General features: G+C 41.6%; 1 protein-coding gene across 8 annotated transcripts in view; it reads left to right on the top strand.

Moving 5' to 3' along the window:
- The window catches only part of ANKS1B (ankyrin repeat and sterile alpha motif domain containing 1B), a 421823-nt gene that overhangs the window by 64301 nt on the left and 335820 nt on the right, over positions 1–21702 (top strand). For all 8 annotated transcript variants that reach the window (XM_077339156.1, XM_077339148.1, XM_077339147.1 and 5 more), the window contains one exon: positions 13797–13931. In XM_077339156.1, the coding sequence (XP_077195271.1) occupies positions 13797–13931 (135 nt within the window). The remainder of the gene's footprint in view (positions 1–13796; positions 13932–21702) is intronic.

Genomic DNA, 21702 nt, shown 5'->3' with positions numbered 1-21702 from the left:
GGCTCAGAAGGGGGGGGGGAGCCAAGCCTCTTTCTTTCTTTTCTGGAAGTGTGGGGGGAGAGGAGCCAAGCAGGGAGCCTCTTTCTTTTCTTGGAGGGGAGGGGGAGAAGATCGAAAAAGGCAGAGAAGGGAGAAAAAATCTAGGACCCACAGAAGTTGAGAGAAATTAGGGGCTTCTCCTTTAAGGCAAGTCTGTCACATGACTACCTGTGGCCAATCACGGGTCCTCTACCACGGAGGAGAGTCCAGAGTCAAAACAGCCTGGTTTCTCTAATCCAAATCTTGAAATATTGAGCGTTAAAAGCACTCTAAGATATTGCACAATAAAGGTAGGGTCACTCCGGATCAATCCTTCTTGCTGCAGAAGGAGAATTTAAATCGCCCCAAATCCAAACGGAAATCACATTCTGTGTAGAGGGCAGGGACTGAATCGATCTGGGGTTGGAATAAAAGCTCCGTGCAGTTTACACCCAGGCCAAACAAGATAGAGCTGTCTATTTACTCACAAGACTTCTAAGGAATGTGTGGAAATGGCTTTGGCAAAAGACGGGGGTAGGAACCAGAATGGCCTGATAAAGGCTGAAAAGGCTTCATAAGCCTGTTGCTGGGAACAGTTGGAGAAGAGCTGACCATCATAACTGTAAGAATATATAAGCAAGTACAGGATTAACTTTTGCTTATATATTCCTACTGTTATGATGGTCAGTTCTTAGTCTGAGGAAGAGTGCTTGCACTCAAAAGCTCATGCCTTGGATAAATCTTTGTTGGTCTTAAAGGTGCTACTGGACTCTGATTTTATTGTGCTACTTCAGACCAACACGGCTACTCATTTGAATCTATCCTTATAGAAGAGGGAAGAGAAATGGATTTATTTTATCTATACTCTGCCTTATCCCCCGAGCTTCCCGGCAGCTAACAAAGTAGCAAAAGCTGCAAGATCCCCAGAAACTCATAAGTGTCCAGCAACAAGTTAAAAACAATATTGTATACAGTTATGAATATCAAAAGACCACCTATATATGCTTCATTAATTATTCTAAAGCGTTTGACAAGAGGCTATGGAATGCCTTACATCAGAATGCCCTACAATGCTGGCAGGGGCTCATGGGAATTGTAGTCCATGAACATCTGGAGGACCACAGGTTGACTACCCTGCCTTACATGACTTGGGAGTGTCGTCCCACTTAACCCACCTTGTCAGTTCATTGTACATCAACCAGGAGGCCACAATGAACAATATATGGAGATACTGATCGGTTCAAGGTCAGCCAAGGAGTGAAACAAGGGTGTATCATATCACCCTTTTTAACCTGTATGCAGAGGTAATTATGCAGAATCTTAATTTGGAAGAATCTATGATTGGAGTCAACATTGGAGGTCGTAACATCAATAAGCTCCACTATGCAGATGATACAACTTGCTGAATTGGAGTGTGATCTGAAGACCCTGATAAAGAGACTAAAAGAAGAAAGTGAAAAGATGGGACATACCTAAATATCAAAAATACCAAGATCATGACAACTACTGGCAGTAGCACCACAGTCATGATTGACAATGAGAACATTGAATGTATTGATGATTTCATCTTTCTTGGCTCTATGATCACTCAAAGTGGCGGATGCAGCCGTGAAATCAAACGGCGAATAACACTGGGCTGGAACGCAATGTTAAGCATGAACCACATATGGAAAGATAGGATATCAGCCTTAATACAAAGTGTGAGCTAGTCAGTGCCATTGTCTTCCCCATAACAAGCTATGGATGTGAAAGCTGGACCCTGGAGAAAGAAGACAGGAGGAGAATAGATGCTTTTGAATTATGTTGTTGGAGATGAATGCTGCGAATACCATGGACAGCCAAAGTTACCAACAAGGTAGTTTTAGAGAGGAGCAAACTAACTATGTCATTAGAAGGCAAGATATTATGGCTAAAGCTCACTTACTTTGGACACATCATATGATCAAACTTGTTGGAGAAATCCTTAATGCTCGGCATGGTCAGCAGCAAAAGGAAACGTGGTCACCAAAGGATCCTCTGGCTTGACAAGATCAAAGCTGATACAGGGATGACCATGGACCAACTGAAAGAGGCAGTCATTGACAGAGATGTGTGGCGAAGACTTTCCTATAGAATCGCCGAGGGTCAGACATGGATAACAACATCATCATACAGTTAAAACACACCATTTAAACTATTATATCACATTAAAAAGCACTCAGCTTGTTCAAACCCCTGAGAGCTGGAGCAGAGACAGGGGGGTATAATTGCTTATTAGAAAGGAGGAGAAAAACCTGCTAGTATCACAGTGCTCCATTATATTTTTTAAAATTGATGCTTGAGATAGGAGTTTCACTACAGGAAAAAAATAGCATCTAAAGACATCTATTGTTTTTGCTATCCCTGGTCTTTCGAAAGGAGCCAAAAGGCTCAGCTGCCATCTAATTGGACAATCAAGTTGTTGCTGATACCCTGGAGCCAATAGCTTTGCATTGTCATGTAGCATTGTAGCTGGAATGAGTGCTAGTTAGAAGAGGTGGGCATGGGCTTTTTATGTGAAAGGAATGAGTGACGAGTTCCAGCTGGAGGACGTAGACATACTATACAGATAGTTCTGTTCATGATCATGCACAAATAACTGTTCATTGGTGGGGATCGGGTTGCAGAAACCAGTGCTAGCACTAGTAAATTCAGGAACTGATAGGAAGGCAAGTAGTTGTCGTGAATGCACAGTTCTAGGCAGTGGTCTTGAATGGGAAATATTGGGACCTAGCAGCATGGCTAAGGCTTAGAAGTAGGGTCTGGATTAGAGAACAATTAATTCAAAGTTCTGCAAACTGGTATTTCAATGCACTTGTCCTGGCCAGAGTCTGATAGCAGTCATATTTTTTCTGTTTCCTACTCTGGCAGCTACTTGGCTATAGTTCTTAAGGGTTTTTCTAATTGAAAGAAGATAAGAAAGGAGGAAACTTCTGTCATCAGAGAACTGAAATTGTCCTAAAGTACACCCATATATATTGTGGGATTCCTTTGTGGGGCTGGCCTCCCCATCCTCTGCTGTTCTGGCTATGGTCAAATGGATTCCATCACAGGCTTCAGAATGGGAAGGAAGAGGGAGTTCTAGCACCCAGTTCTTATTTCCTAGGGCTGACCTTTTAGTTCCCTATCTGTCTCGCACTTTTTGCACACAGTCCTTCTTCCTTCCCCTTGGCTTGGGTTGAGATTCTCCTTTTGCATAACCCCTTGGATGCATTCCTGCATAGGTCCAATACTGTCCTGGAACTGCCCGTCCAGCAGTGATAAAAGGAAGGAAGCCAGGGTCTGCTTTCCCTTAGGCTGTCCCATCTTCTGACCCTGCCCCCCTACAAGCCAGCCAGAGGCTTTGAGGACTCTCTCTTATCCATTTGCCTCTCTGGCCTGCTCCTGCTTCCCGACTGATTACTGACTGGCTGCCCAGTCTCCTTGTCCACTTTTCTAAAACTACTGCTAAATCTGCTCTTCACTGCCTGCTGCCAGGCCTCCAGAGAGCTGTCCTTGTTTGTCTCCTGCCAGTAAGAGTGCTGTGGGTGATCAGGAGACTACCTTTTGTCCCACAGAGGTGGGCTAGGGGCGGTGCCAGGCCTTGGCATCAGACACTTATAAAAATTTAAAGCACCAACTAGACCATCACTGAAAACACAATTTCTATGATTGCAGTATTCCCTTGGATTATGGCCATTTGTGTCAGTCATGGGGGGCTCTTTCAGTACATGAAAAGGTACAGGAAGGAACAAGATCACCTTGTCCCTCTGCATTGTGGGACTAATCAGGATGGGGCCCTCGTGTTTTTAAAGGATCATATTTATCCTTTATATTGGCAGCAGCCACAAGTCAAATGTGTGGCTACTGTAACATCTAATTCGGCTCTTAGCCTAGACCTGGCCAGTAGCAATAACAAACGTAGGCTTCCCTGTTAAGATTTGTTGTATTTCACTTTAGTTTTTAAAGTTTTTAAATTGTACTGATGAATTTATATTTGTTTGATTTGCACTTCTATGTTGTAAGATACTCTAAAGGTGTTTCTGAAAAGCCAGGTAAAAACCCAAATGAACAATAAAATAACTTCAATGAAAAAGAAATGTCTGAATTATCCCTGTTACAAGTGATGCAGTGCAAATGCTTTCTATTCTTAGCCATCTATCCTCAGCATGTGTCTAAAGCCAGTGGAATCATGATTTTGTATAGGTTTCCCCCCTATATTCAGACATCATTCTGCAATGCAAAGATGTCTTACAGAAGCAATTGACTGCATTTCACAGGTATGTATTTTCCTCTGAAAATAAAGTATTGTAAAACAAAAATAGTATAAGCTGGAAGGAAGATAATAAAATGGTGACCACTGCCTACTCACTTATCGTATAATTTCCCCCATGCTTCTTTGATCTCTGTTCCCTGCTGCAGCATGAAGAATAATGCATTTTCTATAAGCCCCATCATTCTACCACCCACTTATCCACCTTCGCTTTCACAGTAGAAAGCAAAAGCAGCCGGGGGGGTGGGGGGGCTGTTTTAGAGCTAATTTGCTTCCAAATATCTTATACTGGATTTCTCCATTTATATGAGTAATGTCTTCATAGTGTTTGTTGATGTGGCATCATAGCAACATGTATGCATATTAGAGGTGTGCACTTTTAATCCTTTATTGTAATTTAAGAAAGGGAAGATGTATTGTTTTTAATAATTCTTGGAAATATTTATTGTGAAGACTTGTTAGGTTCCATTTTCATTTTCATTGTGATTGGCTTGAATGCCTGCCAATTGATTTCCATGTGGAAAATGACAGGTTTTCCTGAGCAGACATTTTTCACCAAATGTATCATCGTATCAAGGAACCTAGATCTTTCTCTCTTCTAAAGACTCCCCAAATTACAAGTAAATAGGAGAACAAGGTGTGATTTTACAGCCCCATGAATAAGGGTGCTCCCATGAATAAAACACACATAAATAAAAAACAAGAAGCAAAACCCTCAGAAGATATGAAAAGGAAAGACAGAAGATCTAAAACTGCAGATTAATCTGCACAGAATGTAAAAGCACAATGAAAATAATGCCTGTCTTAATTACCTCCTGACCGCTAGCACCCCCCTTAATCCCTCCTATGGAAAAGGATGACAGAAAAGTTAGTGAATAGTAATAAATTAATAATCAAAATGAATAAAGCGAGTCAGTCAAAAAGAGTCCAACTCAGTGCAGGCAGGATCTGTTCAGCCAAGCAAGGTACCATTCCCTGGACACAAGGAGCAGTGCAGCACACACCCCGTGCAAATGACATAACAGATGGCTTCCATTTAGAATTTCCTTCCCCTGAAGGAAAACATTATAGGTCTCCTGAACATTCCCAGTGGTAAGCGTAAACATAAGAAATACTTTTGAATAGTGGGTTCAATAAGGCATGGAGTCACTTATGGAGTGAAACATCAGCTCTTTATTATATAATGCCAGTTAAACTGAGAAACATAGCTCACCACCTGAACTTATATATAGTCCTGGTTTAAACTAATTGGACCTTTCAAACAATCCATAGAATCATAGAATCATAGAGTTGGAAGGGGCCATACAGGCCATCTAGTCCAACCCCCTGCTCAACGCAGGATTAGCCCTAAGCATCCTAAAGCATCCAAGAAAAGTGTGTATCCAACCTTTGCTTGAAGACTTCCAGTGAGGGGGAGCTCACCACCTCCCTAGGCAGCCTATTCCACTGCTGAACTACTCTGACTGTGAAAAACTTTTTCCTGATATCTAGCCTATATCGTTATACTTGAAGTTTAAACCCATTACTGCGTGTCCTCTCCTCTGCAGCCAGCAGAAACAGCATCCTGCCCTCCTCCGACAACCTTTCAAATACTTAAAGAGGGCTATCATGTCCCCTCTCAACCTCCTTTTCTCCAGGCTGAACATTCCCAAGTCCCTCAACCTATCTTCATAGGGCTTGGTCCCTTGGCCCCAGATCATCTTCGTCGCTCTCCTCTGTACCCATTCAATTTTATCTATGTCCTTCTTGAAGTAAGGCCTCCAGAACTGTACACAGTACTCCAGGTGTGGTCTGACCAGTGCCGTATACAATGGGACTATGACATCTTGTGATTTTGATGTGATGCCCCTGTTGATACAGCCCAAAATGGCATTTGCCTTTTTTACCGCTGCATCACACTGCCTGCTCATGTTTAGTTTACAATCCACAAGTACCCTAAGGTCTCGTTCACACACAGTGCTACCTAGAAGCGTATCCCCCATCCAGTAGGCATGCTTTTCATTTTTCTGACCCAGATGCAGAACTTTACACTTATCTTTATTAAATTGCATCTTGTTCTCATTTGCTCATTTTTCCATTGTGTTCAGATCAGAATCCAGTTGCAGGGCGGATCCTGCATGCTAACCAATAGCCTTAAATGTCCTCACTGTTTGAATCATGGTTCCTGCTCTGCAGGTCTGCTTTACCCCTCCCCCCTTAAGTATGTTTCCACCAAATGACAGATAAAATCCTGCAAATGATGGGGTCATGTCTGGACCTGCTGAGAAGGGCACGGTGCTGCAGGAGTCAGGGTTGTGCAGGTCACATTGGGCACTGTGGGAGGTTCAGGTGCTGTTTCCACCTGTTCTGGAATGTCCACAGTTGGGGAGATCAATGGGGGCTCTGGTGACACCAGCTTTGGGACTACTGACTCTGGTTCACTGCAGATGCTGGGCTGGAGTCTTTGGATTTTGGCATGTATTACTGCATCTGATTCACGTGTTTCCGCAAGATGCGGCCATCCAAGGACTGAACTTGGTAAGACATCGGACCTGTTGCCTGAGTGACCACGGCTGGGACCAAGTTAGGACTGTTCATGTAATCATGGACATAGACTGGGTCTGCTGGGGTGAAAGGGTTGAGATCTGTGATTTCTACACAGTGAGGTAGATGCTCTGTAGTTAGATCAGGGTGGTTCTAATGCTGTGGCCAACTGACAGCCTATCAATAGCTTGGCAGGGCTGGTTGCAGAGGTAGGAATGACATGCTGGTGGAGTAAGGAGTCAGAGAACCTTTGTGACCACTCACCGTTGACAATTTCTTGGTTGTCTGGGCAATCCACTCTACTTCTCCATTGTATATGGGGTGGAAGGATGCTAACATGTTGTGCCATATTAGGTGAGCATCCAAAAAGTCATAGAACTCTGCGGAGGTGAATTGAGCTCCATTGTCAGAGATGAGAGTGTTTGGCAGGCAATTGTGAGCCTTGATGATCATATGGATAGTCATGATGGTGACCAGCATGACCACCAACCACTTGGAGTAAGAGTCCACTACAATTAAGAACATCAAACTCTGAAAGGGTCCTGCAAAGTCCACGTGGAGCAGAGACCAAGGTGATTTTGTAGACTCCCAGAGGGGAACCAGATATGGATGCATCTCTAGCCTGCTTGCCTGAGAGGTTTCACAGCAAGCAGCCAGTCTCTTTATTCCTGCTCGACCACCAATCATAGCTGTGTGTGAGAGCCTTCATGTGCACGATGCCCAAGTGGCACTTGTGCAAAGCCTCAGCACCTGGAGATGGAATTTTGTCAGGATGATGACTCAGTTCCACCACAGCAGACCGCCCTTGTGGACTGACAGCTCATTTTGTCAGGACATGAAAACAGGGTCTTGATGTCCCTTTGGCCACCACCTTCACACCCAGGAGAGGGTGCAGCCTTTGGTGGAGAAGGCTGTGATGTCTGATGCATGAAGTGGTGACTGAGGCAGGGACCCACGTGGATCATTAACGTATGGCTCCATGGAACATCTTGACTCCAGCGATGATGGCGAGGGCCTCCTTGTCTATTTGGGCATAGTTTGGCTCCATTGATGACAGGGTGATGGGAGGTGATGGGAACCTCCAAGCCATCTGGCAACTGAGAATGGTGATGAGTCCATAAAAGGAAGCATACAAGCAAGGATAACTGGCTGCAACTTATCAAAGTGTATCAAGATGCTGGACTAGGACAAGAGGCCCTTGACGGTGGAGAAAGCAGCCTGGCTCCAGATCTATGGTGCCTTCTTTTCAAGGAGGCGGAGAGGTTGGGTGGGAATGCATGACAGATATTGAGAAGTCCTAGGAATGCCTGTAACTTCAACTTTGAGGAGGGTGGTGGTGCCTGCAGGATCATTTTAACCATGGCAGTGGTGGGTTGGACATTGTCCATGTCAATTCAGAAACAGAGGAACTGCACTGATAGTACTCCTTGATAGTATTTCTTCTACTTCACCTTGAGCCCAGTGGTGTAAATCCAGCACAGGACTTCTCAGATGCAAATGGTAAGTTCAGCTGCGGAACTCTTTGAGACCAGAATGTCATCAAAGTATGGGGTGACACCTGGTAGGCCCTTGAGGACATCATCCATGAGGCTTTGAAAGAGACTTGGGGCCAAGCTTATGTTGAACTGTTGCTGTTGGACCCGGAAGGCACCTTTGTGCAGTACAGTTGCGTCATTCACTTGAAGCTGCTATTATGCCTGAGTGAGGTCGAGCTTTGCAAAGATCTTGCCACTGGTGGGTGATGTGAGGAGTTTTCTGACAACAGGCAGTGGGTATGAATGGTGCTGGAGTGCCATGTTAACAAAACATTTGTCTGTGGCAATGATGTTGTTGGCCAACAGATAGCAGTCCAGATGCATGGTATAGGATTCCCACTTGGCTGGGAAGGCCAGGTCAAACTCTTCAGTATGGCCACTGGTCACCATGATGAAGACCGTCATGCAGATCCTACAATAGGCAGATGGGACTGATCTGCAGCAGGAGCCAATGGCAGACCACCTCAGTTAGTGGAGCGGTGTGTTTCAGCGATCCCCTTTCCGACAGCAGGGATTGATTGGGACTGATGGCAGACCACCTCTGATGGTGGAGTGGTATGATTCAGTGATCATGCCCAGGACAGCAGGGATAGATCCCACTCAGAATGCAGGATGGAGAAACCTCCATGGTTCTCCCTCAGAAGATGGGAAGTTGGGAGTGATTTCAGTAGTCCCTCATCAGAGAGCATGGAACCAGTGATTCAGCTGATGCTAGCTGGGGCTACATACCAGCTCAACATCCCATCTTCATCACCAATATTGGTGTTCTCACTAAGATGTGGAATCGCTCATGGAGTAAAATATCACCTCTTTATTAGATCACACCAACTAAACTAAGAAACATAACCCACCACTTGAACTTATATACAGTCCCAGGTTCCCACCAGAGACTTTGATTGGCTCCTTGCAAGATGCCTAGTTTAAGTTAATTGGACCATTCAAATGATTCAGTGGCAGGATGGATCCTGCGTGCTAACCAATAGACTTAAATATCCCTGCTGTTTGAATCACAATTCCCAGGCGCCACTGAATTCCCAACAATTAATGCATTATGTTAACAAGACTGAGTGTCATTCCATTTACTCCCCCTGAAATATCCAATTCAGTGCTGTGTAACCCCTTAATGCATATAGATGTGAAAAAGTAATGTCAATTGCTATTTTATGAATAAAATATTTTATGAATTCAATCAGTGTATCTACCTATACCCCCAGAAGAGCTCTACAATCCGCCACTTCCAACAAGCTGTGGATCTCTGACCCTAAAGAAGCACGTCAGACCTCAACAGGGGCCAGGGCCTTTTCAGTCCTGGCCCCCACCTGGTGGAATGAACTCCCCAAAGAGATTAGGGCCCTGATGGAACTTCCACAATTTCACAGGGCCTGCAAAAGAGAGCGCTTCTAATGGGCATTTGCTTGAGGCTGACTGACCCATAACATCTACAGGTCCCCCCCCCCGCCAGACTGAGAGGTTGAGCCTACCAAGGGAGTGTCAAAGTTATTGTTGTTGAAATACTGTTCTAGTTGTTCTAGCTTGTATGTTATTGTTATATTGTTATATTGATGTTGATAGTGTTCTATGTAAATGTTCCAAAATGTTTTATGTAAACTGCCCAGAGCCATAAGGAAGGGCAGTATAAATAAATAAATAAATAAATAAATAAATAAATAAATAAATAAATAATTTTTTTGCCTTGAAATTCTTCCTTTGAATCCCAATGAATGAATGAATGAATGAATGAATGAATGAATGAATGAATGAATGAGATAACCATGTGTAATCTAGTAGGGATTCTATGTAGTCGTACATTGTAAACCTTCCTAGTACTTAGCTTCTTGATACCTATTTCTAGTGTGGGGATACGTGAGAATATTATATGTTTTCAAAGTAAGATTTATCCATACTGTTTATTCTATTGATTTGCAAACTAAGGTAAATGCACCTTCTTCATTCTTCTGTGTACGTTATTTTGTAACTTACTGTGTCATGCTTAGTCAATGTGTGATTGATATTATCTAAAGATAACCATTTTTTTGTCAGCCATAAATAAACTGCACATTTTGTTGAAAGCCTTCTTACATTGCTTAAACTATGAAATTGATTCTTACAATTTTTAAAACCTTGTCATATTTATGTATAATACTTATTTTTGCCTTTGCAGATGTTTTTTAAAAACTAAAACATTTACAATTCCTAGGGTTTGATGCATTAAACAACTTCAAACAATATTTAACAGATTTTTATAGAAGAATTGAAGTAGGGAGATCCCACTTTTATGCTAGCTGAGCATTCTCTGCATTCCAGTTGTGTTTTAAAGCACATATTTATAAATTGTGCATATTACATTTTTAACTTCTACAGTTTAGGTACATGATGAACATTTATAACTAGAGCTAGTTCTCAGCATGGCAAGATCGATGGATATTTAAATCTAAAGACTGGAGCCATGAATGAGCAAAATAAATCTTTGTACAAACCTGAAAAAGCCCAAGTTTGCAGAAAAATCTGAAATCTTAAAAATTGGCAACTAATTTCCCCATACGAAAAGTCAAGACTGTAACTTTAAGAAATGAATGCCTTGCATTCATTTTGCAAAATTAACTCACATGATGTCAGAAACTGTTTTGCATTGCCTAGGCTACTATGCATTATCTAGATGCTTGTAAATGGCTACTGCAGTTTCATGTTTAACCTTGAGATGTGTGTATGTGGAGGGGTGGAGAGTAGGCATGCAGGAAAGACAAGAGGAAGATGGGGATGAAAAGTAAAGCCAGAGCAGATGAAGGAAATATAAATGATACAAATGGGGAAATGGGGCTGGAAGAAAGCAAGCAAACAGGAAAATGGGTAAAACTTTCAGTGGGGAAGAAGGAAGGGCAGGATGAAAGATGGCATATAAGGGGGAGAACAAGAAAAATAGGTTGAAGGGAAAGAAAGAACCAGGGAAGTTCGAGGAGTTGTGAAGGTGAAGGAAAGAGGAGACAGCATGGTGAGGAATGAAATTTCCCATCATGAGTCTCCTGTTTGTGTTTATATGTTCTTTGTATGTATTCTCACTTTAACTTAACTGTGGCAGGGGGATGGCAGGGGGTGACAGAGCCCGTGCCCTGTTCCTGGTCCAGCAGAGTAGGCCACTAGGCTGGTTCTGGTGTTGGGGGAATGGGGGCAATGGATCATGATGTCACATACAGTGGGCATGTCTAGGACCCATTATGCACGGGGGTTTTAGCGCGCATTCAGGGTGGAATGGCGGCAACTAAAATCACCGATAACGCATGGTGCCGGCCGCAACTGGCAGCAGATTTGATGCATGCCACCAAAACTGCGTTAGCGGAACGCGGAAGAAAGCGCAGCTTCCGAGTGACCGGGGCGCAACCAGAAGCAGCGCCGGGGTTGCCGCGTGCATAATCGGTTACTCTGGGTTTTGCCGCCGTTGCGTCCCGTCCCGTGCATAAGCAGTGAGCTTCACTTCTCCCCCCTCTGCGTTTTCCATGTGACCCGAACTCGCCCTTTCGGCAGCTGTGCATAATGGGCCTAGATGATGTTACTTCTGGTGAAAGGGCATGGCAGAGAATGTGTGGCCTGCTGACATCACTTTTGGTTGAGGAAGGTTGGTCTAGGGTAACGTTCATAAATTGAAGCGATAAACCAATTTATTTAAACAAAACAAATGAGCTATTACGATATAAATATTGGTTCATTGGTTATCTCAGAACAGAGACCTACATCCTTACTACTGCATACAAAATGCAGTTGGCACTTATCTGAGGCAACTCTATTGATATACTTCAGAGGCATAATATTCAAATTGCAAGATCTCAATCCAGAATTCTGAAGCAGGCAGAGTTTCGAATATGAACTAGAAGCTTGGGGATAATAAAACAGCCAGCATCAATCATTGAGGAAAGGGATGCTGTGTTCATTGTGCAGGGATGCCTGTTTATACAGAGACCCCAATTTGAAATGTTTTTTTCTTTTAGTAATTGTTTTGCATTTCTTTGGAACAATGCTTAAAACATTTATAATATGTTTTCAAAGATTGGATCTTAGTATTAAAATGTAGATGGTACATTTGACATTTATTTACAGATTGCCAGGATCTATAATCTGCATGTTGCTTCTGCATAGTAAAATGGAGAATATATTTAAATATTTTAGACTTATACCCTTCAAAGTTCACTTACCATCCTAATAATGTGGATGAGATTGCTTGTTTCTATGGTAACACATAATGGAGTACCATTTTACTGTCAAAATAATTTAATGAAATAACTCATTAAGAAATGTTTGAAATGAATTTACAAATATACATCATATAAGCAAATATTTTTTAAATTCAGAAGTTCAAGTCAATATAATGAACTGCATGAAGCTTATTTAGCTGAGAAAGTCCAAGTTTAATGTTTAAAGATGGCTTGTGAGCCACTTTCATATATATGTCTGTTGGCTCCCCCCCACCCAAAAGCTGCAACTTGTGTCAGAAAGTTTCCCTTAATAATAGTTTTGTATATTCTTTATTTTGTGAAGAATCTTATGTAATTCATATGATATCACAATTAAGCTGCAAAGGAGAAATGAAAACCTGTATATTGTTACAGTTTTCTGCAACTGCAAAAGGAATCTATTAAACCTCCATGGTTTGTTAATGAAAACCTTCAACAATGAAAGGAACATCTGGCTGGAAGACTAGGGCCATAATCCAACACAGTAGGTAGGGTTAAGGCTATGCAGTCTTTGGCCAACTTTTTTGATATATTATACTCTAGGTAGTCATACCGGAATGCTGAAAAAAAAGGAAATAAAGAATCTGCATATTTTATTGCAATGTATTCTTTGCCCTCCTAACATGAATCAAGCTGCAACATTTTAAAATCAAAATAAGAAAAAATAATTCACATATATTAATATTTACTAAGATTCTAATATTTGCTGTGCATCTCTTGTATTAAATTAGTACAGTTACAAAGTTCAGTTCAGGTGGGTGTATTGAGTTCCAATTAATTTGTAGAGGTGGGAGCCATGAATGAAGGAGTCACACAATGGATATCATCCCCCTTCTCCCATGAATCTCCTGAGGTCCTTGGAAAACTAATCCGGAGTGCTGGAAGACCCTTCAAATCAAAGTGAGTTGCAACATTGGGGACTGTAGAGATCACCTGCCCATCCCTTGGGAGAGTGGTAACTGCGCTTAGAAGAAGGGACGATTTCTGTCCACTGCACAGCATTCCATTCTGTAACTGAGGATCCTACAACCTTCAGTCACATCGTTCATAGGCTGCAGGAAATGGGAGAATGGGAAATATTAGTTCAATAAACTACTTTTCATAGTTCATAGAATCTAATCTTGTCTATTTCATTAGACAAAGCAAATCTGAAGTTTAAAGAACAAGAGACTGCCTTTTTATTAATATATAGTATACTTAAGAAAAGTCCCACTTCTTTATCTTCAGAGACCATCTTCAACAAATCTTTCACTAGCAGAAGAGGAAGAAGAAGGAGGGGAAAGTTGTGGACCTACAGGATTGTGGGAAGCTCTGACACCCTGTAATGGGTGCAGGAATCTTGGATTTCCCAGTCTTACTCAGGTATGTACTTGATTCCTGATTTTCTTATAGAATATTGCTAATCAAGAGTCTTTTATTGTAGTGTTATATGTTTTGTTTTTTTTAAACCCAAAAACAGAGCCACAACAGATCAGATGCTGGTGTGAATGCACAGTCTCACCAAATCTTCCCTTTGTGAGAGAAATAGGCTACACAGAGAAGCTGGTTATGTCCTCAAAATGGGCACGGAGTGGTGAGGCAAACCATATCAGAGGCTTGGCAATAACAGTGGATTGCAGTGACACATTCTATTTATGCTAGCACTTGAACTAGGAACTCAGCCTACTTCAGTAAATTTGGACTCCATGCTGTCTCCTGTGGAGGAAAGCCTTCCCATCTCAAGCTGAGAGATGCTGCAGCCGCCACAACTGTAGTAGAATATCTGGCTTTACAGGGAGACTTGGATCCCCCTATCTTTAAGACAGCTGTGCCACAAAGTGAAGTTGGCTAGGATGCAAGGCAAAGTCTCAGCCTGACCTAAATGTTCATCCCCCTCCCCTTTGTTTGAAAGTTTCCCATGCAGCTAAGAAACAGATCTCTGACCCCATAGTCAACAGCAGCCAAGAGTAGCAGCTCCTGAAGCACATGGATTGAAACTTAGAGAGGAGAAAGAGAAAGAATTTATCTTTGATAAGCAAGGAAGGAAAAGGCTGTAGAGAGCTATAGAGACATGCTAGTAGCAACTTGTGGATTCTGTTCTGCAGCTTGTGGCTTTGTGAAAGGCTTGTGTATATAATATTTTAAAATATGTAACAATATATATATTTCTGGAGGATCATTGTCCATGGGGTGGAGGATCATTGTCCATGGGGTCACAATGGGTCGGACACAACTTCACACCTAACAACAACAACAGTATATTTCTAAATATTTAAAATTTAATGATTCAGTGTCAACTGGTGTTTTGTTGCGAAGGAAAATAGCATGGAGGTTCTTTCTTTTACTATGTTACTAACAGTCCTCCTTTCTCATTGACCAATTATACATGGCAGTGGCTGCACTGGGCCACTGCTTGTTCCTTGCAGTGGGGTAGCATGCCCCGTCGTTTCCTGAGAACGCACAAGGGAAGGAATCTCCCAGTGCACACGGACTATCCCAATTGTGTGCCTGTGCACATACAACACCGGACTTTGGGAAACAATATGAATACATGACTGGCCAAAGAATCTGTACTCTGTGAATGGCTAAGTGGCCATATCACTGGCACAAGAGCTAGAAAGCTGAAGCCAAACAATTTATCAATTTGCTACTAGTGCTCTTAAATTGACAATACACATAGACCAGGGTGGTATAGTGGTTATAGGGGCAGACTAGAATATGGGAGACTCCAAGTTTGAATCACCACTCAATGGTGGAAGCTTGCTTGGTGACCTTGGGCCAGTCACACACTCTCAGCCTAACCAACTTGTTGTGAGATACAGTTGTGAAGAGGAAAACAAGGTAAGCCATTTGGGAACCTACTGGGAACAGACTCAAGAAACAAATAAACATTAGCCAGCTATAACAACAATAGCTTCCTGTATTTTTATGAAGGCCTTATACAAACAATGCTCTGTTGAAAACTTGATGCTAATTATGAAGATGATGATGTGATAGCTTCTTCATGAAAAATAAAGCTGCTTCGCCTTTTTGTCAGAAGTACCAAGCTAACCCTGTTTCACAATTAAAGGGATTTCCTGCTCAGTGCTAGGTAGCATCATGCTGTCCCATTCATCTAGAAATCTGATGTCTTCCCTTTCCAAAGTGTGTGTGTGGGGGGGACCAAAACATGGCTGTAGTGTAGTGTTACCACATGTCCTTTTTTGTGTGTGTGCTAGTCCTTTTTTGGCCTCTTAAAAAAAACTGATTAAAATATCCTCTTTTTTGGGGTCAGAAATTTACGGATATTCCTAGAGAGCCAGCTTGGTGTAGTGGTTAGGAGTGTGGACTTCTAATCTGGTGAGCCGGGGTTGAATCTGCGCTCCCCCACATGCAGCTAGCTGGGTGACCTTGGGCTTGCCATGGCACTGATAAAGCTGTTCTGACTGAGCAGTAATATCAGGGCTCTCTCAGCCTCACCCACATCACAGGGTGCCTGTTGTGGGGAGAGGAAAGGGTAGGCGACTGTAAGCTGCTTTGAGCCTCCTTCGGGTAGAGAAAAGTGGCATATAAGAACCAACTCTTCTTCTTCTTCTTCTTCTTCTTCTTCTTCTTCTTCTTCTTCTTCTTCTTCTTCTTCTTCTTCTTCTTCTTCTAGATGGCAATTATCACAGTTTAAATAGTAGGTGTCTTTAAAATGAATTTATCAGTGATCATTTGTTTGAAATAATCAGTCAGAAAATATGTGCTCTTTTTTGCTTTTCATAATATGGTGACTGTAGTCTAATGAATATTAGAACCAGCCGTCTTCAGAAATGGGCACATTCAGAAAGTATAGCTTCATCATTCTTAGAATATTTCTGTTCTGTACCAATAGGGTGACATTTTACTATGGTAGAAATCCATAGCCATCAGGCGACAGAATGAGGCTGGAATGAGTTAGTAAGGCCCACCATGGTAAAATCAGTTGTGAGTGGAGGATTAAAAATGGCATCCCCGCCTGCTGTTCTAAGTGGTGGGGTTCACTCTATCACATCCCTTGAATTGCTTGAGCAGCCAGCCTTTATGTGACACAGGAATCTCATACTGGTAGATAAGATATCAGCTATAGCAAAGGAGAAAATGCTAGCTTAATTTCACTTGAAAGTAAGAATCAGTATATGGAAGTACTAAAATAAGTCCCAGCTCTTTTTCACTATGTTGATTTTGCCTCAGTCTTCAACAGAGTATAATCACTGCCTGCTGGCTCCTTCAGGGCAGAATACATATTGCCCTTTTCAGTTGCTCAGTAGTTGCGTAGGTGGCATAATTTTAAGACTACCAAAGTTCCAGTTTACCTAGCACTTAGAAATTTTACTCTGAAGTAACAATTTCAGTGTAAACTTGGAACTTTATTGTTGTTTGCCAATATAGAAGCCTAATTGAATAAGGTTTGAGAGAAAAATGCTATGGCTTTCATCCTGCCTAAGAAAAATTTGCCAGATTGCAGACAAAGGATAAACTGGAAAGAGAACTGAGAAGGAAGTTTCCTTTTGTACTCTTTGGCCATAATTGGCTTCTGCCTCTACTCCCCACTAAGATGAGCAGATGAAGCTATTGTCAGCATCAGCAGCTATAAAGGTAATTCAACAAATTATCATAATTAGTGTAATAGCTAGCATTTTAACAGGGAAATAATCTAGCAAGGGTTATCCTAAAATGAATGTCATTTTGTCTCATTTATCTCTCTATGAAACAGGTAGCCCAGTAGGCAATGTTCAGTTTTATTCTCTTTATGAAGCACACAAATTATTCAATGCATCAAACTGAAGTATATTTCAGTCACAATGCTTTAAAAATCTTTTATCTTTGTGGACTGTAATTTACCATAGATGAATTCATTTTATGTCCCAATAGATTTTCATGATTTCATTTCAAAATGGCTTACAGAGCAACAGATTAAAGGCATATAAAACATAATCTTAATGATAAAAATCACTAGTAGCATACATATTACTGATAAGTTTTGTTTATGATAATGGGCTGCTATAGTAGCTTCAGTGCTGTTTCCTAAAAATTGTCAGGCCTGTAAATTGTTTGCTGTTGTTATTTGGATATTAAAGGAAAATCTGGACAGGGGTAAAAAATACTATGATATAGGTGGTAAATACTATGATATAGGTGTTGGTATCCCCAGCCACCTGTCCTTGCCACCAGATGTCACCCACTCCCATTCATTCTCTCCTTGTTTCCCAGTTATTCATAAACTCAGTGTGGCAAGCTGCATATGCCCTCTCACCTATTTGGGGACCTAGTTGAATATGTATGGCTTGCTGTGCTGTGTTTAAAAAAATTCTGGGGAAAGAGAAGGAAGGACCATTAGGGATTCTTCTAGCCTCCAGTTGAAGAAGGTGGGGCAGCGGCAGCGATGAGAGGGGTAGGGGCAATATGGTAGCAGAGGCTGCTGCTGCCACCTAAATTACCTCATTGTAGAGTCAACCATGGATACTGGAGTGGTACCAATATTACTCAAGGGTGAACAAATGCAAAGTATCATTTACTAGTTCGCCGGTATTTTTAAAATGACCTCAGAATATTCTCTAATTATTAACACTTTAATGTGCTTGATAACTTAGTTTTAAAATGTTCAAAACCCATCCATGATTTCTATGTATTTTGTCTTCAGAGAGAATGAAATTCTTCTTTCCTGGTTTTGTCACTTTGCCTTAAGATAGCATTCAGGCTATAATATGTCTCTCTTATTGTTGCTTTGTTCTTGTTTTTATTTGTGTTATGTACTGTTTTATTACTTGGCTTTTTAATATATATAGAGAGAGATTTTGGTCATTTTGATGGCTTTTGAAAGCTTTATTTATGCTACCCCCAAAAATAAATTGTCTGAAAAGGTGGCCACCTTAAATAAGTAAATAACGAAAGCAGTTTCCTTCTGTAAAATGTATCATTGAGGAAATAAGAGGTGCAGTTTGTCCAAAGTTCTGGCATAATTTCCCTGTCTTTTTCAGGGCTCCATTATATCTGAACCATGTGGAACCATGCCAAGCACTAATGCTAGGGCCAGGTTACTGTTGGAATCAGGGAAAAAATATTTGATCTTTTAGCACTAGAGGGCTGGTCTGAATTATGTTTGTATCTATAGATTGCCAATTGTTTGGCACAAATAACTTTTATGTTAAAAATTTTGTCGCAGCTGGTGGTTTGGGCCTGGGGAGGTTCCTTTTGGTCAAATCTTCATGCGCGAACCATCATGGGGGCCATCTTACAAGGCTGTGGGGATGTTGAGCCATGGCCCCAACCCTGCTGGGGAGGCAGACAGCTCACATTACAGGACAACTGGGGGGAACAAAGCAGAAGTCTGTGCCCATAGTGTTTCCTCCGAGCAAGGGGAACCTTGCTTCAGGAGAGGCCAAGTGCTCACCTGCTATCATGTCTGAGATTCACATCACACATAATGCCTGTCATGTTTAGGTCCCTTAAAATTGCATGTGCATGGTGGTTAATCACTATGGTAAGTTGTTCTCATTCAATGACTAGCATGCAGTTTGTCTTACTATGCTGTTATAAAATATTTTTGTCAGCAAACACTGACAGCAAGGAGAATCTATGATGACACCTGAACAGTGTGGTGAACTGTATAATATTGTGCTCTAAATTACTGAACTATCAAATATTTAGCTTGATTTTGTTATATATACAATCAGGGATGTTTGATCACCTGCCAGTTCAATTTACTTCCTGCTTGCTCATTGCAGTCAGTGAGTATGAAGTAACAAATAGCAAGACATGTAGATTCTGTAGGAAATTTGTGGTACACTATTATGGTACAGTATTCTTTAAGCACATAGCATTGTTTTAATTTCAGAACTGAATGTTTGCTGTAGGCATTCATACCAGAGCTATATCTAATTTTGCCATGCCCCCCCCCCAATTCTTGGAGGAATGATCTCTAGAAAGAATCATACCTCAGTATTGTTCCACGTTTTCCCACAGAAACCCACTTGCTCCTCCACCACCATAGACTGAATGGTTTGCTGAACAGTTTGGATACATCCAAATTAATTTGGATTTCTTATGGATGCTGGGCCCCTACATGCCCAACAGCTGCCACCTCTGCCTCCAATTGTTAAAACACATGAAATTAAAAGAAAGAAAATGAAGTTGTTATTTATATTAGATTAGTATAGAGATAAGGAAAAGAAAAAAAAAGGTTGAAGCAACAATCTAAAAATCTATTAAACTATGCATCAACATATTTTAAGAAAAAGTACCAGCACTCATCAATTCTTCAAGTAGTCTTCTTTCATCAGATTAGTGAATTTTGCCACTGCAGCATAGTCTCTTAGCTTCTCTAACTACAAGCCCACATCTGGTAGCTCTTGCTGCTTCCATCTTGAAATGATTGGAAGTTTACCTGCAGTTGTCGCATAAAAGAAAAATTCTCTAGCAACCTTTGGCAAATTCTGAGGAAATTGTCAACTGGTAATTACTGTGAAGGGTACTTCTCCCTGAGTTCTAAGACTATCCTTGATGGGTGGTTCTTACCACTGTTGCTAGGAAGCCAGGAATAAAAAATTCTACTTCCTCCTCCTGTCTTCTTGGTAAGACCACCAATCTACTCAGTTTTGAATCTTCCACAGCTCAGGGAGAAAACTCTTGTCATTAACACAATTAATATAACTTCTTTTTTTTAAGAGAAGAAAACAGGAAAAGGAAGTTTAACTGACTCCATATATAAACACTTGTAATACAGTAATTTAGTGGCTTACACAGACAACGCCCAGAATGGGCCAGATGGAGTCCTAGAACCCAGGGAGAAGTACTCTTCATGGTAATTATTTCTAACGGAAGATGCAGAGAAAGCAGAAAGGTTTAGCACCTATTTTACATCTGTTTTTTCCTACAGATCAAATGGTTTATGCACATCTAGAGATGGCAGTAGCCAAAGGATAGTGTCTGGGTGGCAGGTTGACATGGATAGAGAGGTTGTCGAGAGGCATTTAGCTGCACTGGATGAGTTCAAATCCCTTGGGCTGGATGAAATGCACCCGAGAGTACTCAAAGAACTTTCCAGAGAACTTGCAGAACCCTTGTCCATCATTTTCGGGACCTCTTTAAGGACTGGAGATGTCCTGGAGGACTGGAAGAGAGCAAATGTTATCCTGATCTTCAAAAAAGGGAGGAAGGATGACCCGGGAAACTACAGACCAGTGAGTCTGACCTCTGTTGTGGGGAAGATAATGGAGCAGATATTAAAGGGAGTGATCTGCAAACATCTGGAGGGCAGTTTGGTGATCCAAGGAAGTCAGCCAACAGGTCCTGTCAGACCAACCTGGTTTCCTTTTTTGATCAAGTGACAGGTTTGCTGCATAGTGGAAATTCGGTTGATTTCGTTTACTTGGATTTTAGTAAAGCTTTTGATAAGGTTCCCCATGATGTTCTGATGGATAAATTGAAGGACTGCAATCTGGATTTTCAGATAGTTAGGTGGATAGGGAATTGGTTAGAGAACTTCACTCAAAGAGTTGTTGTCAATGGTGTTTTATCATACTGGAGGGAGGTGAGTAGTGGGGTACCTCAGAGCTCGGTGCTCAGCCCGGTACTTTTTAACATATTTATTAATGATCTAGATGAGGGGGTGGAGCGACTACTCATCAAGTTTGCAGATGACACCAAATTGGGAGGACTGGCAAATACTCCAGAAGATAGAGACAGAGTTCAACGAGATCTGAACACAATGGAAAAATGGGCAAATGAGAACAAGATGCAATTTAATAAAGATAAGTGTAAAGTTCTGCATCTGGGTCAGAAAAATGAAAAGCATACCTACTGGATGGGGGATACGCTTCTAGGTAACACTGTGTGTGAATGAGACCTTGGGGTACTTGTGGATTGTAAACTAAACATGAGCAGGCAGTGTGATGCAGCGGTAAAAAAGGAAAATTCCATTTTGGGCTGTATCATCAGGGGCATCACATCAAAATCACAATATGTCATACTCCCATTGTATACGGCACTAGTCAGACCACACCTGGAGTACTGTGTGCAGTTCTGGAGGCCTCACTTCAAGAAGGACGTAGATAAAATTGAAAGGGTACAGAGGAGAGTGACGAAGATGATCTGGGGCCAAGGGACCAAGCCCTATGAAGATAGGTTGAGGGACTTGGGAATGTTCAGCCTG

The sequence above is a fragment of the Paroedura picta genome, chromosome 5 (assembly GCF_049243985.1).
Source record: "Paroedura picta isolate Pp20150507F chromosome 5, Ppicta_v3.0, whole genome shotgun sequence".
Taxonomy (NCBI): Eukaryota; Metazoa; Chordata; class Lepidosauria; order Squamata; family Gekkonidae; genus Paroedura; species Paroedura picta.
This window is presented reverse-complemented; position numbering and strand designations above follow the sequence as displayed.